This window comes from Solanum tuberosum, unplaced genomic scaffold (genome assembly GCF_000226075.1).
Source record: "Solanum tuberosum cultivar DM 1-3 516 R44 unplaced genomic scaffold, SolTub_3.0 scf00298, whole genome shotgun sequence".
NCBI lineage: Eukaryota > Viridiplantae > Streptophyta > Magnoliopsida > Solanales > Solanaceae > Solanum > Solanum tuberosum.
This window is the reverse complement of record NW_006239219.1, coordinates 472,520-490,983: the sequence shown is the minus strand read 5'-3', so window position 1 is coordinate 490,983 and position 18,464 is coordinate 472,520. Positions and strand designations below refer to the sequence as shown.

At 32.8% G+C, this 18,464-nt stretch overlaps 1 protein-coding gene across 2 annotated transcripts; it reads left to right on the top strand.

The window, feature by feature from the left end:
- Nucleotides 1-5,848: 5,848 nt before the first annotated feature.
- LOC102605571 (uncharacterized) lies at nt 5,849-17,012 on the top strand. 2 transcript variants are annotated; one of them, XM_006359352.2, is made up of 12 exons: nt 5,849-5,883; nt 6,099-6,451; nt 8,343-8,415; nt 8,517-8,647; nt 8,772-9,164; nt 9,265-10,595; nt 10,816-11,282; nt 11,369-13,185; nt 13,306-13,460; nt 14,388-14,548; nt 15,369-15,529; nt 16,027-17,012. In XM_006359352.2, exons 2-12 carry the CDS (start codon nt 6,284-6,286, stop codon nt 16,219-16,221), a joined length of 5,052 nt encoding a protein of 1,683 aa, XP_006359414.1. In that variant the 5' UTR covers nt 5,849-5,883; nt 6,099-6,283; the 3' UTR covers nt 16,222-17,012. The 2 variants fall into 2 exon arrangements, with proteins under 2 accessions (XP_006359414.1, XP_006359413.1); XM_006359351.2 differs by lacking the exon at nt 5,849-5,883 and having other exon boundaries at nt 5,917-6,451.
- Nucleotides 17,013-18,464: the final 1,452 nt, after the last annotated feature.

Sequence of the window (18,464 nt, the reverse complement as noted above, 5' to 3'; positions counted from 1 at the left end):
CAAGTCACAACTCATGTTGGTCAGAATCGATATCGTTATGGCGGCTGCCAAAATCGATATCGTCACAACTCATGTAGAGCAATATATATTCCAGATGTGTCCACTATGTTAATATTATGGTTAAATAATATATTATGAACACTCTTGAGTCTTGACACAACAATGTGATGTAGCTCAATAGTTACAGGCGTCTTGAAAGAGTCGATACATGCAAACTTAAAATGTTGATGTAACTATTACTTCATATATCCAACAATAGTTGTCCACTATTGACTTTGCACACTTCTTTAAAAACTATAAATAGAAGGGTAATTTTGTTATATCACCCTTTGAATATAATAAATACAATGTCTTAAAAAATGTAATAGGAAAATGACGATAATTAATGATAAGGGTAAATTGGGAATTAAATGTAAAACTATTCATTAATTTCATTAAGTGAACAAGTATTGTTAGACATCCCAAAATAGTGTAGTGGACAATTATTGTTGGACGGAGGAAGTATATGTCATATAGAGTTTAATAATAAAATTCAAACATTGAACATAACACTTCTAATGTATGTGTTAAAAGCTATATTCTTAGTTTAATCCTCATTTTATTTAATTTAGCATTATTGATTTTCAATTATATATACTATGTGAGTGAATTTATTTTTTCTTAAAAAATTTACTAAAATTGAAAAACACAAGAATTATTTTTGAAAAATATTTTAATCAACTAAAATATTATATAAATATATATAAAGTTCCCATTCTCAAACTTCCCAAAAAAAAAAAACTATTTTGACTCATTTTAAGTCAATAAAAAAAAGTACTCAAATGATAAAAATAAATACATCGTATGTGAAAAAAAAAATCAAATGATAATTATATCTGATACCATAAGATTCTAAAAATCAAAGTAATCTTATGGATCAAGTACTTACTAGCCATCACTTTTGACTAGTACGCTAACATAATTTTGTAATAACTATCCCAACTGGAAAAAATATATTAGAAAACTATAATTAACGGAGTATCTTTTATTTTAAGAAAATATTTATATGGATAAAGACCAAATGAAATATATGACTTTTTTACAAAATAAAATTGTTTTAATTTTGACGAATTTGAACTATACTCTTCATCATGGTGGATAATTCTGAATCAAATTCTATCATTTTACTAAGAAGGGTTCTACTTGTAATAATAATAGTTACTCCCTCCGTCCCATTTTATGTGAGGTAATTTGATTCGGCACGAAGTTTAAGAAAGAAATGAAAACTTTTAAAACTTGTGGTTCAAAATAAATGATATAAATTTGTATGGCTGTAAACCATTTCATTAAGGGTAAAATAAATATTTTATAGTTAAATTGTTATTTAATATAAAAATATGTCTTTTTTTTTTACTGACTAAAAAGTAAAGTAAGTCACATAAATTAGGACGTGAGTGCGATTATTCAAGTACTAGCATAATAAGTGCATAACTGCAACTATTTTGAGAATGAAAATTTATTGGCAATAATTGTAACATGAACTATTAAGATGAATCTTGCAAAAATTATTTAATTTTGCTATACCGAATTTTTCATTGTTTCTTTCTCAATTAGACTATTTAATTTTGTCAATTAGACTTTCTATTAATCTCTAACTCTTGTTTATGATTTCACATAGATCATCTCTTCTCCGGTTCAAGTCATTAAACGAAGGTTAATAGCTCTGAATCTCTGCTATTGTTATTTTTTTTCTAATCCCTGTCTCTCTCGAGCAAGTCTTGAATATGGGTGAGTTCTAATGTGTGCATTCGTTAAAAAGCGAGCAAATCGAAGATAACAATAATACATGCATATTGATTTTGGATTACTTTGTACTTAACCTACTTTGTTATCCAGTCATGATTTCCACAACCCTAGTTGTGGTGCTTAGTTGTTCATGGTCGTAAGAACACTAACAAGGATTGATGTAGAACTCATATTAAAGATACTTACGATAATCAAACAACCAATCGAGAATTAATGGAAGAAGTGCTTAATTATGAAAAAGATGTAAAGGTCTCTCAGTTTGTCTCCACAATGTTCTTAATTAATAATAAAAGAAATCGATACTCAAACGAAAACATAAATATGCTTAAGAACTTGCAATAATCTTTTATTTTGAGAGTCAATAGTATCATAATTCACGACACATCAATGATACAGATTCCATTCATGAAATCTATCTTTCTTATTTCGCAATTTTAATTATTTTAGAAAAAAATTTAATCAACTAAATATAAAAAATTAAATACTATTTTTTTAGGTATCAAACTCACCCTATAACTTTTTGGTGCCTTTGAATAGGTCACAGTTGACCACCAAAGCCCAATTATTAACTCTCAAAAAATTACTGTTTGACTTTTAAAATACCAAAATTCAGTCAAAAAAATGCTCCTCGTAGTGGATAATTTCAAAATCAAGTATTTACCAACCATTATTTTTGACTATTTTGACTAGTACTAACATAATTTTGCAATAATTATTCCAATTAAAAAATGTTTTTCAAAATTGATTCATGAAATTTTAAATAAGATCAATAACTTTTTACAGAAAAAATTAAACTATATTAATAATTTAAAATATATATATATTATCAAAATATAATTAAATAATTTTTATTTTAAGAAGTGTATGAATAAATATCAAATAAATATATTTTTTTTACTAAAAAAATATTTTTAATTTTCGTTTTGGATTATCTTTTTTAGGGCCATCCTTATTATAAAGAGCTTGAGCTATACTTTATCTTCCTATCAGTCATATTAGGTAAAATAATTAAGGAGTTTAAAGCTAGATTTTTATTGCAATATTAGATATTATATTATCAAAATATAATTACTATCTTTTATTTTAACAAGTGTATGATTAAATACCAAATGAAACATATAATTTTTTACTAAACTAAAATAGTTTTTAAATTTTTTATCTTGGATCATCTTTTATAGTTGAACTATACTTTATCTTTACAGTGGATAAGTCCAAATCAAAAAATACTATCACTTATATTAGGTATAAAATAATTAAGGAGTTTAAAGTTAGATTCTTATAAGTTATAACAATATTAGATATTATATTATCAAATTATAATTAATTATCTTTTATTTAAGAAGTGTATGAATAAATACCAAATGAAATATTTAATTTTTTTACTAAAAAAGTTCTTTTTAATTTTTGACTTGGATCATTTTTTTGAACAATCTCTAAACAAAGAGCTTGAACTATAGTTTATCTTCATAGTGGATAAGTTTAAATCAAATACTTTCACTCATATTAGGCAAAAAAATAATTAAGGAGTTTAAAGCTAGAATCTTATATTAATATTAGATTATATATATTATCAAAATATAACTAATTATATTTTATTTTAAATAAATGTATGAATAAATGTTAAATGAAATATATAATCTTTTTATTTTTATTTTTTACTTTTCCACTTGAATAATTTATCCTTTTGGACCATATCTATTATAAAGAGCTTAAACGATACTTTATCTTTATCGTGGATTAGTCTAAATCAAATACGATCACTCATATTAGGTAAAATTGTTAAGGAATTTAAAGCTAAATTCTTATAGGTTATGTGATAATTTTAATTTCAGAGGCATCTTATTACCATATAATAAGAATAAGGAGATAAAAGCTATTTTATTATAAATATTAGTTAAAATAAAATTATTAGTATAGTAAATTCTTTACTTTCTATCAGATAGTAAAGTAAAGTAAATATTTTTCTCTGGAGTATTTTATTCTAATAAGTTAGTGTGTACTTTTTTTTTTTTGGTCAAACATAGGTAATTATAGTAATTTAGCAAATAGATATTGTTCCCAATCCAAAATTTAGAACAAAAATTTATTAAAATTAGTAACATTTATTAGGTATTTATTTTAAACTTAATGATATAATTTAAAATTATTTAATTAATATTATTTTAAAAATAAATTTGTGAATAAATATTAAACTGGTACGCAATACAAAATTTTCGTAATTACTAATTAGTACTCCATAGCTGAAAGCGGATCATAAAAGATTGTTTCCATAGCGTCACGTAGCTTAGCATAGTCTCTCTAATTAAGGATTCAATCTAATTTCAAGTGTACCTGAATTGAATCTTTTGATTTTTTATATCAGCGAGCTAGATCCCTAAAATGCTTAGTACTTTGAGGTAGGGGTGTGCATTCGGTTTGGTTTTACACTATTCGGTTTGGATTTTTGATTTTTGGTTTTGTAAAAGTGCAACCCAATCCGATCCAAAATAAATTTGGTTTGGTTAGATTTTCCTCTATTCGATTCGGCTTTTTTCGATTTGGTTATTCGGTTATGTCAATAATTAATAACATATATAACCAAAGTAATATTATTTAATCCCTTAAATATACTTTCTAATATAAAATCATAAAGTAAAACTTAAAAACACAAATACTTATAAAGTATACGTACTATAGATGTAATTCAAACATAAAATATAAACGTAATCATCATGAAAGACAATAACCAAAAAGGGACAAAAGTGGTTAACTCCAACTTAATTCTAAACTTAAACATTATATATATATAATTCAGTTTTTTTTGGTTTTTTGGTTTTTATTTTTTAAAATCCGAAACCAAACCTAAAAACCAAACAAAGTAATTTATTAATCCAAAACCAACCCGAAAAAATGAAAAACCAATCCAAATAAAAATTCGATTTGATTATTCGGTTTAATCCGAATAGTGCACACCCCTACTTTGAGGTGGGAAAATCAATCCTCCATGTTCGTTTTAGGTCTTTTTTCACCTTATTTCATTCACAGCTAATAATGTGTACTTAGTACTAATCAATACTATTTAGGTTAAAATAAAATTCAGATTCACAAAAAAAAAGTTCTTATTCGTTAAACTTGTTTAAAATTTCTAAAACCTTGATTCCATTTGCAACAGGTTATTCATTGAATACAAATGATAAAGTGTTATCTTATTATGAATATTATTAAAGCAATGTCTCCTAGACAATACATGCATTTTACTCGCTCGTTAAATTTATTTAGGATTTCTAAAGGAACGATTCAATTTGCAACAATAGTAAAACGTCATTTTATAATAAATGTTAATTAAAGCAGTGTCTAGGTAATACAAATATTTTCTTTGCTTCTTAAATTTATTCAGAATTTCTAAACCCTAAAATCAATTTGCAACATATTATACATCGAATACAGATAATAAAACGCTATTTTATTATAAATTTTAATTAAAACATTATCTTTTAAGCAATACAATTATTCTACTCACTCGCTATTTATTCAGAATTTCTAAAATTTAGATTCAATTGCAACAAATTGCACATCTAATACGAATAATAAAACACTATCTTATTATCATTAAATGTTATTGACGCAATATCTTTTAGACAATACGATCATTTACTCACTCATAAAATTTATTCAGAATTTCTAAAACATAGATTCAATATGCAACAAATTAATTATATATCAAATACAAATAACAAAATGTTATCTTATTATAATAAAATATTATCTACGTAGACAATACAATCATTTTACTCGCTTATTAAATTCATTCAAAAAAAATTTAAAACCTAAATTTAATTTACACCAAATTCAAATAACATATAAAACTCTATCTTAATCAACATAAAAACACCTATCATTTAAAATAATACCATCATTTTACTAGCTCGTTAAATTTATATGAATTTTAAAAAAAAAATCAATTTGCATCAAATTTTAGCAAGTCTAGCTGTTAGGTTATGGGTGTGCCTTCTATCTGTCAAGTAATATAAATACTATATATATTATACTGTTAAATTAATTAACTCTTACAAAGAAAAAAAAAGGCAAAAAAAAAAAAACACAAAATAAACGCGGCTGGTAAGACACCAAAACCAGAGTCTCTTTCTCTTTCTTCATTTTTGTTTTCTCTCTCTTTGCTCATAGTTTTGAGCTTTAGTAGGGGCGATCCAAGCTTTTACATACCAGAATAATCTGAATTATCATTTTTTTTGAATCTGTATCAGTTTTTTTAATTGATTTAATCATTTTTGTTGTTGGATTTTGATTAATTTAATTTAATTTTGTTGATAAAGGTCAGCTGGTGTTGGTGAATTTGTGCTGTTTTTCTGCGATCTCGATTGGTTAAGTTGAGAAATTTTGGAACATTGGTAAATGGGTGGGGAATTTGTGTGAAGATTTATAGAGGTTTTTGGGGGTGTGAGAAGTGAAAAATCTTTGAATTTTTAGTTTTTTTGGTTGGATTGGAGTATTTATTTGAATGATTTCTGGTTGGAGTAGAGATGGAAGGAAGGGGATAGGTTTAGGGTTTGATGGTGGAGTAGAAATGATGGAGGAAACTGAGTTTGAAGAAGGAGAGGCTTACAGCTATGATAACAATAAGAAGAATGATTCAACCATTGACCCTGATGTTTCTCTATCTTACCTTGTGAGTTTTCTTATTTATTTATATATTTTCTGTTTAGTAGTGTTGATCATCACTGTTATGGATTTACAATTGAGATTGAAGCATTTTTTTTAGTTCAATTGCAATTGGTTCATTTTGTGTATTTTTTTACTTTTCTACTTTGCTAGCATGTAGCTTATGTGTTTGATCAATCTACGTACTGTTTGTTGTTTATGTCTCCTGTTGCTTCATATAATTGACGGTATAAAACCAAATCTTAATAAGAGGCCTTATCATGTCGAGAGAAACTTGATAACGGAAGGGAAAGAAGGAATGTTATTAAACTAGTGTTGGTCAATATAACTGACTGTCTATAAAACAAATGTTAGTAAGATGCCTTATCATGTCTAAGAAAAACTTGATAACGAAATGGAAAAAATGAATGTTATTAAACCTCATGAATAAGTGATCAAAATATTTCTAAGAGAAATCATGGTAAGTAATTAGGTTATTTTGAGAAATAGATTTACCTTAATTACTTCAAGTCATCATCAGCACAACCTAGTAGTGTAAATTTTGGAACCTTGTGATATATAATTCGTGGCAGGCAGGCAAAACATAGTTGAAAAGAATCTACTTGGTGTTAATAATAAATATTTCCTCTTCTCCATATGAGTTCTATTTAATACGATGCTCTTTTCATTTTATTCTTGTTCCATCTAAAATGACAACTTTCTATATTTTGAAAATGGTAAACTTTAAACTTCCTATCTTAACTTAAAATGCCATGGCATGTATTTGCACAAGTTTGTAGTGTAATTTAGGTATGTGTTCTTAAACTCCAGGTCCAGTCCAACACTACCGTATAAGATGAATTTGAGGGAGTAATGATTAGATATTAGTATATGATAACTATATCTAATGTAGTAATTTGGGACTAATGAAATTTCTCGCCATAAAGCAAGGGCTTTGCTGGCAAATGTATCAATCAACTATGACTCAACCCAAACTAGTTGGGATCGGGGGTTTATCTCTGTACAAGGCCAATTTATTGCTATACTATTTTTTTTAATCATTTAAGGCAAAGGGGTTCTCTGAATCTGGATTTTAAAAAAAAAAATCTCAGCTTATCCCTTCATCGATATGTATCTAGCTAGACTAAAAGCTACCGAAGAATGTGGAAGGATTAAGTTTGTAATTCTATTGCGTGTAGAGAGAAGTGATTAATTTTTCATCTTATTTCATCAAAAAAAGAGAAACTGATTACATTCTTTCCAACATTGAAAAGAAACTGAGCATACTGCTGACCTACTAAACTGTTGGATGAGAAGAGGGGGGAGTAAAACACAGAAAAAATGGTGGAGTCTAGTTCCATCTTGCATATGGTGGTCAATTTGGAAGGAAAGAAACAATAGGTGCTTTAAGAATATTACTAACCCAATGCAGAAAGTTAAAGAAAACTGCATTAGTACTCTATATATGAAGTAGATCAGTTAGTAGATTTCCTAGGCTCTTTGTAATCATGACTACTTTGCCTTGGAATTTTTTTGTTTGGTTGCCAGCATACCCTCATTGCTGATGAATACAACTTTTCCATTCTCAAAAAAAAAAAACATTGATATAAAATTGTTAGAACTTTTCTCTAATCGGAAATTATTCTTGCGGGTACTCCTTCGATGTGATTTATCATAATTTTAAGCAAGAATGCATTGAGTCTCTGTCCAAGTATACTGTGATGTTAGAGAAACCCTGTGTTTGCTCATTCCATTTTTTGCTTATAACTTCTCTATCTAGAGTTGGTCTAGGGGCTAGTTAGTGAGTCGGTGGAAGTATTCTGGCAGGTGTTGTGTATTAGTGTTTATAACTGCATTACGCACCTCTGATGGCAACACTCTTCCAGTTTCTCATATATCTATTCTCTTACTCTGTCAAGGATGAGAAACTTTACAATGTTTTGGGACATTTTCAAAGGGATTTTGAAGGTGGAGTTTCAGCTGAGAATCTGGGTATGTAATACTGGAAAAAGGGTATTCCCAGAAGCACAAGTTTAACAGTGACAAGGCTTATGCCATGAGCTGATGATTGTTGACTTTGCATATATTGACAGGGTCGAGATTTGGCGGGTATGGTTCATTTTTACCTACTTATCAGATTTCTCCTTCTTGGTCTCATCCGAGGACTCCACCAGAGGCCAACAAAAATAGCAGACAAGTATCACCAAACAATCTGCTCCCTGAGGTACGCAACCTTTGAATGACTCCTTATGATTTCTATTATGATAGTTTACTGCAGCAAAGAAGTAATATGATTTTACATTGATATTCTACTTTTACCTAGCAATATGCATCTTCCAATTATACAGGGTGGTCGACAAACCACGTTAGGATCTTCAAGCACTTCTCTGTCAGGAAAGTTTGCAGCATCTTCTGCCCGTTCAGCAGCAGTATCTGCACTAAAGGCTCCACAATTTAAGGGGGAAACAAATTCTGCCCAACCAACTACTCGAGCTGAAGATTCCAATTCAAAAGGTCAAAAAGTGAAGAAACAAAGAAATGCCTCGGACCCAAAATCGCTTAAGCTGCGTATCAAAGTTGGCCCTCAAAATTTGTCGACCCAAAAGAATGCGGAAATCTACAGTGGGCTTGGGCTGGATGTCTCTCCATCATCGTCGCTGGATGGTAGCCCCATCAATAGTGAAGGGGTATCCCGTGACCTTCAGGTTTCCCCAGATGAGTCCCCTACTAGTATACTTCAGGTGAATCTTCCCTCAAGCATTAAGTTTGCTTTATTTTTCTTCTTTTTGGTTTAATCTAACCTTGGCATCTGCAATTTTCTTAATCAACCCATTGGAACAGATTATGACCTCACATCCAATGCGTGATACCTTATTGTTATCCCCCCTCTCAGACGAGTTGATTAGCTTGACCGAAAATGAAAAGCTTTGGGGAAAATGTGGATATGAAGGGAACAAAAAGGCAAGCCTTGAATCTTTGCCATTAGCGAATGGTACTCATTATGCAAATGGAGAAGTTTCAGAGGTGAGGAAATTGAAAACTTGTGACAAAAATTCCTTGGCAAAGGGCAAAGGCTGTGCTAATGAAAATGATAGTGCCTTATTATCAAAGAAGGAGATTGATATTGATGGCCTTGCCTGTGAAGAACTTGTTTCAAAGGCCTTGAAACTCCCTCTTTTATCTAATCCATACCCTAATGTTGCCGATCCTCCAAAAGATACAGAGAAGACAGTTGACAGTTCAAAAACAGCCACTAAGGGTAAGAGAAAAGAAGCATCCTCTGAGAGGACATCCAAGAAATCTTTGCTGCCTGTCACTGCAATAGACACAAATTCTGTTGAAGGGTCTGGTGTAAAGGTTTCCTCATCTAGGAGAACTATGGAAATTAAAGGGACAGATTGTAATGATCATAGCTCAGGATACTTGAAGAAAGACTGCCAAAACGAAGAGGAAAAAACTGATGCTTCATCCAACAATGGACAGTCTAAAGACATGAATGTGCGAAAGGTAGATGCAGTTAATCCCCTCAAGCAGTCATCTCGTCAGAAAAGCTCCTCCAACAATGAGGATGGAATGAAACTAGCTCCTGAAAAGGAACTTTTTGCATCTAGAGACGCAATGAAACCCAAAGGAAATCAATGTCATAATGCCCAAAGTACCGAGGTAATAAAGGAAGGCTCTGTTCCTGATTCATTTATAGCATCTAAGGGTAAGAAAACCTCTTCTAGCAACATCCTCTTATCTAAAAGTGAACCAGAGGACATGAAAAAGAACCTAGCCAGGGATAAATACAAAGAATTCTTCGGTGACGTAGAACTCGAACTAGAAGATGCTGAAACTGGTTTGGAGCAAAGTCATTCAAAGGAAATGCTCAAGGGTTCTGATGTAATCAGTAAGAAGAAACTTGAACGTGATAGCTCGATGAAGGAAAAAGTTAATGGTAGGAAAACTGAGAAGCCGTTTGCTTCCGCGGAGTATCCTAGGTTGGCTTCAGATGGGGCTCCTCATACAGTCATTGAATCCAATCCTGCTGCACCTCCAGGAGCTGGGGCTCCGGTAGTTAAAGAAGATTGGGTATGTTGTGACAAGTGTCAGAGTTGGCGTATACTGCCACTTGGCACTGATCCAGACAGTCTCCCCAAGAAGTGGGTTTGTAAATTGCAGACCTGGCTGTAAGTTTTCTCCAACTTTGCTTTCATCCTTTGATCATGATTATCTGTCTTGTTATAAGTAATTTTCTCTATTCAGGAGAAGTCATAGTTGTAAGGTGAAGATGTATAAGGATGTTAGGTTGAAGGATTATCATATTTATACTTAAATCATTAAAACAGAAAACAATTTCTAATATTTAAGATGCTTTTTGAATGCTAATTAATTATCTTCATCTTCTAGGCCTGGACTGAATCGCTGTGGTGTCAGTGAAGAGGAAACAACGATGGTTCTAAGAGCTCTTTACCAGGTGCCGATGAGTGGTGTTACCGCCCCTGCTGCTGACAAACAATATAGTGAGCATGAATATCCTGGTGGGGCACTCTCAGGACCAACTTCTATTGACACTTGGCATGCCAGCCAAGAACACCAAAAAGCAGGTATACAAACTGTTGATGCTGGTGGGAAGAAAATTTATGGATTAAAAGGTGTGTCAAGTGCCATCAAACAGGAAGGTTTACTGTCATCAAATGGTGTCAAAAGAAACCATCAGGGAACCCCAAATAGCAGAAGCTCGAATGGTACTACTAATTCTCCAAGTGATGAAAATGGCCATCAACTGGTGGGCCTGCCAAGTAGCTCAATCGTAGAGAAGCAGAGACCTAAACAAAAAGAGAAGAGAAGATCGCTTGAGAATCATCCTGATGGGGGTATATCTTAAGCTGTCGTATTTTGAACTTGATGAAATCCTTGAATTTCTGGAACTTCTCTTTACTCTATGTGACATGTTTTGCAGGTATAAAAAATTCAAAGATGAGGAACACAAGTGAGACAGATTTGGATGGTTCTACAGCTAAAAAGTTCCGGAGAGACGATGTACATAATGATTACGATCCTATTGAGGCAAAACCGGGACAGAGCTCAAGCACTGGTTTATCTGGATCGGAGAAGGTTAGAGATAAATATAAATACAAGGAGCCAAAGGTTGATTCACTGAAAAATTTGGCTGTAGCAAAAAATCCAGAAAGCCATTCTTTGGATGGTTCAATCCAAAAATGTGACAGTAAAGACTCTCTTAAGAGGAAATGGAGTGAATGCCAGAATCCTGAGACACTGCCTCCCCCAGATATTATAGAAGAGACTTGTGATAACGGCCGTAAGAAAGAAAAGAAAGCAAAGGTCTCCAAGTCCGTGGGAAAAGACTCCAGCAGAAGCGGAGCTAGTGGAGAGACTGATGTAAAAGGCAGAGGTAAGAAGGGAGAGCGAGTCGGACAAGATCTTTATAGCACTGTGTCTCAGCGTAGTGCAGATGCTGAAGATTCTCCAAAAAGGGATTTGTCTGCTTTGCTGCCTTCTGTTGCAGCCACTTCGAGCTCTTCTAAAGTGTCTGGTTCACATAAGAACAGAACTAGTCTTCAGGAACCGAAGAGTTCACCAGTAGAATCAGTATCTTCTTCTCCTTTGAGGATTTCAAAAAAGGATTTATGTTCAGCAACTAAAAGGAACCCCAAGAGAAAAGACGAACACAAAAATGCTAATTCCATTCCCAATTCTACACCAAGGTGGTCTTCTTATGGTGAAAACGATAGGTGCAGCAATCGTTCTGGGATAAAGAAAGAAGAATCTTCCAATGGCAAGCATCATGGAATGGAGTCCGCTGAACTTGACTACCAGGACAAAGATGTCCATGATGTATCAGGTGGTACAATTAAAGAAAAGATGAAAGGTTCTGATTTTGCTACTCATCGGCTTACTGATGTAATTGCTGATCCATTAGGTCAAGCTAATCAATATGCTTTCAGGACAGAGAACTCGGACCAAAGCCTAAATAATGAAAGAAGGAACAACAGTCAGTTTCATAATAATGGGTCTATCTCTAAGGATGAGAAGGGTTTGTTTTCTCAGCATAACGAAAAGAATCGTACCATCAGATCTGATTCTGGCAAATGTAAGACTAAGGATCGTGATATTTCAAATGAATCTTCAGATCAAAGAATAGATGAGGGGAAATTGACATCCGGAAGAAACAAGGTTGAGGATAAATCTGGTGCCAGTTCTGACAGATTACAACAAGGTTCCAAGAAAGATTCTTTTGGAGAATTGTTGAATGAGAATGTTAAAGGTGTTATTCAATCGAAATTTGTTGATGGTGCTGAAGTTAAATTGGATGTTATATCCGGCCTGGATAAAAGGCAGGCTGCTCTAACTGATCGAGATGATGGAAGATCGTCTAGGAAGCTTGCGTCTGAAAAAACTCAGCAAATTGAAGTGCTTGAGAAAGGGAAGTCACACTTAACATCTCCTTCAATAAGAGGTCAGAATGAGACAGTTCAATCTTCACAACCAGTTCCTGCATTCAAAAGGGAGGGTGAGGCTAACTTGTTGGCAGTAGATGCGTTTGAAGGAGAGATGTTGAATGCTTCAAGACAGGGTAAAAAATCTGAAAGCCACCCTGGAAACAAACCTAATAGTTTGCGACAATCTACTCCGCCTGCAAATAAGGCCCGTGCTCCAGACTCTCGCAGCCCTATTCGGAAGGATTCTGCAAGTCAAGCTGCTGCAAATGCCATTAAAGAAGCCACAAACCTTAAACATCTTGCAGATCGCCACAAGGTTTACATAATTTTCCTTCTTATCCAAAGATAAGAGGGGGCTAATGATATGCTTTATCATTTGCTCTTTTGTGTATTTATTTTCTCATTTGCGTTGGCATAACTTGACTTCTTGTTCCAGAACTCTGTGTCAAGTGAAAGCACGAGTCTCTATTTTCAAGCAACCCTAAAGTTTCTCCATGGAGCATCCTTGTTAGAATCATGCAACGACAGCGCCAAACACAGTGAAATGAACCAGTCAAGGCAAATTTATAGCAGCACTGCAAAACTGTGCGAGTGAGTTGTCTAGTTGCTGCATCTTTTCATTCAAAGTGACCCTAATTGCACAAATTTGCTAGTAGATTTTACTTCCGTACTATGCCGAAGTGCAGGGCTGAGATATTCAAGCTGTATTCTTCAATGAACTAGTTCTGAAAATATGCTCTCGCTAACAGATTCAGTTAAGGGGAGGATAGAGTTGCTCATTTTGAGAAAACAAAAACCCTCTTGCTAGAATGAAAGCTGAATTTGACTCGCTATTCTTTTACAGTTTTCATTCATTATCAAGAACTTTAGGGAACCCTACTCAATATTTTCTGTTATGCTGTAGTAGCATTTATTGGTTAAGTATTTGGCCATTTTATAATGTCTGGAGAATTTTGTTGCTATCCAGTTTGTATTGTACCAACAGATCTATCAGTTGTAAAAATAACCTTATTAGATGTGCATGAACTTGTTAGGATACTGTCGTTGTTGGTAAACGGACCATCAGTTTTAACAGCAGCAGATATAACTGTATAATTTGGTGCTATTAATGGTCTAATCTGAAATGATGCCATTTAGTGTTATATTAGCTCATAAAAAATAAAATTCATTGGAAACAGGTTCCTCCCCATGCCATGCATTTTTGAAATCTTTGTTGACCTAAACTATTTTCCTGACATATTGTTCTGTGATTACTTGGAGCTTTTACTTTTCAACTCTCAAAGAGAGGTATGCACGCTCGAATTACATAATATTACTTTGTGATAGGTAAGAAAAACTTATTTCGGTGATGCCTTTTCACACATCTTAGTTATATTCTTTTCTTGTAATGTATAATACTTAGTGTCTCTTGTTCTGGAGAAATTCGTAGTTATAATGCCAAGGAGATCCTGAAGTACTATAGAAATTCTAAATACTGAGTAATGCTGATTCCAGGATTTATTCTTGTTTTATTTATAGGTTTGTTGCCCATGAATACGAGAGATTGAAAGACATGGCTGCTGTTTCACTAGCCTATAAATGCATGGAGGTTGCGTACCTGCGAGTAATTTATTCCTCTAATTTCAATGCAAACAGATATAGAAATGAACTACAAACAGCCCTGCAAATTTTTCCTCCAGGTAATTTGCTAAAGATTCACCTGAAAAATATACATCTTACATCACGATACCAATTTTATTTTAGACACCTCCAATTGGAATGGCACACCCCTCTAAGACTTCTAGTTTGACCTTGATGTTACTGAAGTGGTGTGGTTTTGCTGTATATTGATATTGGTTGACAGGATGTTCTCAACATTTTATATGTACTATGCTAAACCATTTCTGTGTATTCATAGGCTTATGCTTTGCTGTATCTCTGATTTGTCGAAGATGAAAGATGAGACAATCAGGGATAGATAACTCTGTGGAATTATTCTCAGGAGATTGAAAAATATTTTATTTTTGCTTATAAATAATTGATTATAAAGTTTGGTAGCTTTAGCCAAAAAGCAACATTGTAGACTGCTAAATTATTCCTAAGTCGTCATGACAATTCACATAAATAACATTTATCTCTGATGATCAATGCTTCAAACGAATTTTCTTCAAGGATGATCAGTTATTAGGTATTAGTTGTATATGTTTTCACAGTTGTACAAAAATTGATTCCTTGAATATTTTTTATTATAAAAAGTAATCAATTTTTGGAACATTGATTGAAGATTAAAGAGTTGACTGGAAATTTATTGAGCACCAAAAGTAGTTTAATTAGTGATCAACTCTTTCTTATCAGGAATAAAAGTTCAACAAGTGCAAATAACTATTTGTTTCTTTTTCTTTAAACAAAACAGCTGTATCTGATTAGTAATATTGATGAAGTGTCTTCAACTATCTTATTGTTGGACTGGACTTCTTTTTAAGGGTTACACTTACTGTATTTATTATCATCATACACCAGGTGAATCCCCTTCCTCTTCTGCCTCCGATGTTGACAATTTGAACAATCCAACTATTGTAGACAAGGTTACCTTGGCGAAAGGTGTTGCTTCTCCCCAGGTTGCCGGAACTCATGTTGTCTCAGCGAGAAACCGTGCTAGCTTCACGCGGCTATTTAACTTTGTAAGTAGTCATATAATTCAGCTCCATTAATGAGTTGGTCTAATTGAGTGAAAGAGATACTAATCAAACATAATTTTCAATGGAGAGAATCATCAGATAAAGTAGAGAATTATTTGATGTTGTCTAACTCTGTTATTCATCTGGTCTAATTGAGTGAATGATAGCACCAGACCAACTATTTTGACGTTAACTCTGTTACTCACCTGGACAATTGCCTGAGGCTGGGAATATTACCATATTCTATCAGCAATTTTCCCAACAGAACTGGAGTTGAATTTGCATCAATTCTCTTCTGAGGGATAAGTTCTAATTTTTCTATTCCCTTAATCGTCACAGCCAGGTTATTTGGGTAAAGGGCGTAATTACAAAAATGCTTATCTGTAAATAAGTCCAATCCTTTTCCATGTATCCTTTTACTTGAGAACTCATGCTCTGAATCTAATTTTTGATCTGGCCTTGTACCTTTTTCTAGTATCTTAGTTTTGATTAATTTGCAGGCACAGGAAGTTTATTTAGCAATGGACGCCTCCAGGAAATCACGTGTTGCTTTTGCAGCTGCTTATCCTGGACACAGTGATACACAGTGTAAAGTGCCTGCATTATCCGTAAAGAAGGCCCTTGATTTCAGCTTCCATGATGTCAACAACTTCTTACGTTTAGTCCGGATTGCCATGGAAGCTATTAGCTGTTGAAATTTAAATTATGGCTAAAACCATGTGAGTCCACGGGGCAGACTCTTGGACCTGTTCCTCCAGTTGCTGTCAATTGAGGAGATGTCAGAAAGAGAATCTCTTGGTCGAGATATGATATATAACCTATCAAGTTATGAGTTCTACTCATAATCCCCTTGTAAATCTGTACATAGCTGAAAACTATAGTTGGTAAGATAGTTTCAATACAGCCATGGTCCCAATCTTACAGAAATAGGGGGCTTCACTGTTTGTTAGTCGGAAGAACTTGTTTGACACAAGAGGTTTTTGAAGAAAAAGGGGAGGATTATAGTATCAGATGTTAACTTTATGGGGAAACAGATGAGATAAATACTCATCTTTTGTTGCATTGTACATTAACTGCACAGTTATGGAATGTATTTTTTACTCTCACAGACTGCAGATCTGCTGAGTTGTGCTGGATTAGAAGGTGTTAGCAAGAGTGTGAAGAGATGGCGGAAAATCATTCCTCGTTGCATCAAGGGGACTATGTGGAGAGAGAGAGAGAGAGAGAGAGAAATAGTAGATGTTTTGAAGATAGGCCCAATTCCATTCATCGATTTCAATGGAATTGTATTGTATCTTTCTCTTTTTGGTGTAAAGAAGCAGAGATAGAGGAATTAGAGCTTGTAAATATGTTAGGCTCGCTGTAATTAGTTTCTTCCTTATTCTCTTCTTTTGAAGGTCTCCAACATATCCTTAATGTTGAGGAATACAACATTACAAGTTTAAAAAAAAAAAACTAATAAGGAACTTGGTGGTCCTTTCATAAATTCATAACATTGCAATGCTTGTTGGTATTGATCCAGCTGACTTGCCTCTCCCAGATGAAAGGTAAAATTGCCTTCTGTATCGTGTTTCCCCTTATCTCAATTAGTTTATTTAGTGTTGTTGTGAGTTGATATATGATCTTTATTATCTTTCCTTGATTCGTACTACAGATACATTTGCAATCGAGATGGTTTATTGTTAGTTTTGACTTATAGAAGGAAAAATTCAAAGAGATGAACTTCTACAACAGCACAGAAGAATAGTGTGATTTGTATTATATGGTTTGAGTTGTTGACATTGACGAGACTCGGCATGTACCAACTCTACCTGTAAGTTGAAAAAAATTATACTATTAATTTATTATGTGCAAAATGAAACATTTAAATAAATTATCGCCATCTTTAAAAATCGGAATTTGTGTTGCAGGTCAGGGTTAAGGGGGAGTCATAAGATGAGAGATGCAGTTGTTACAAGTAGTTCTGCATTTGTTAACTGCTTCTTGATAGAAATAAGCCCAGGTAGCCAATTGCTATTCTTTACCAAGTTACCAAAAATACAAAAGTATTGCTTATCATAAGATGTCCTTGTAAATTGTATTGTACCTTATAAGCAACTTGAACGTGTAAGTGAAATTTACACCGGTCTCGAGGGTGAGGTTGCTGAACTTGTGTTTTTATGTTATAAGTTCGAGCCCTGTGCCAAACGAACCAAGTCCAATGTGTAACAGGGGCAGACTCATGATCGCTGAGTTTCGAAATCTGTAGTTGGCCCAGAAGTCTGTAGAACAAATTATCAACTTTTCCCGCTTCACCTGTTCTTGTTAGGAGATACATTTGGTATCATGTAATTTTGCAGGTATGGTTAGGAGAGGGTGATGTATATGCCGATCTTATATTTACCTCCACAGAAATATCCCTAATCTATTGGAAATGGTTCAAAATGACCCTCCTTCCATCTTTTGGTCTAAAAATACCCTTCACCTTTCTTTTTGGTTCAAAGATACCCCTCCTTCCACATTTTGTTCTATAAGTACCCTCAACCCAAATTTAATTCTTTTGTCAATTAGTTACTTAATTCTTTTATTTGCTTTAAAAGAATTTTATTTATTTATAGAAATTCTTAATATTAGTTCATTCCAAAATATTTAAGTCTAACATAAAATAAAATTCTTATTATTAAAATAACACTATAAAACTCTTATTCTTCATTTTTATACAATAAATTTTTTATTTTATTTTACGTTTTATACACTATTATTTTATGCTTTGATTAGTGTAATGATTTTAAATTTATTCGGATTGCTATTTTATATTTTAGTCAAATTGTCATGTTAAAATTTAATTATATTAATATTTAATTAAAAAAATATTTTTGCATGTCACTCTTGTGGAACTGATCTTTTGATAGGAGCTAACTTACTCTAAAGAAATTTTGAGATATGGATCTTTAACCTC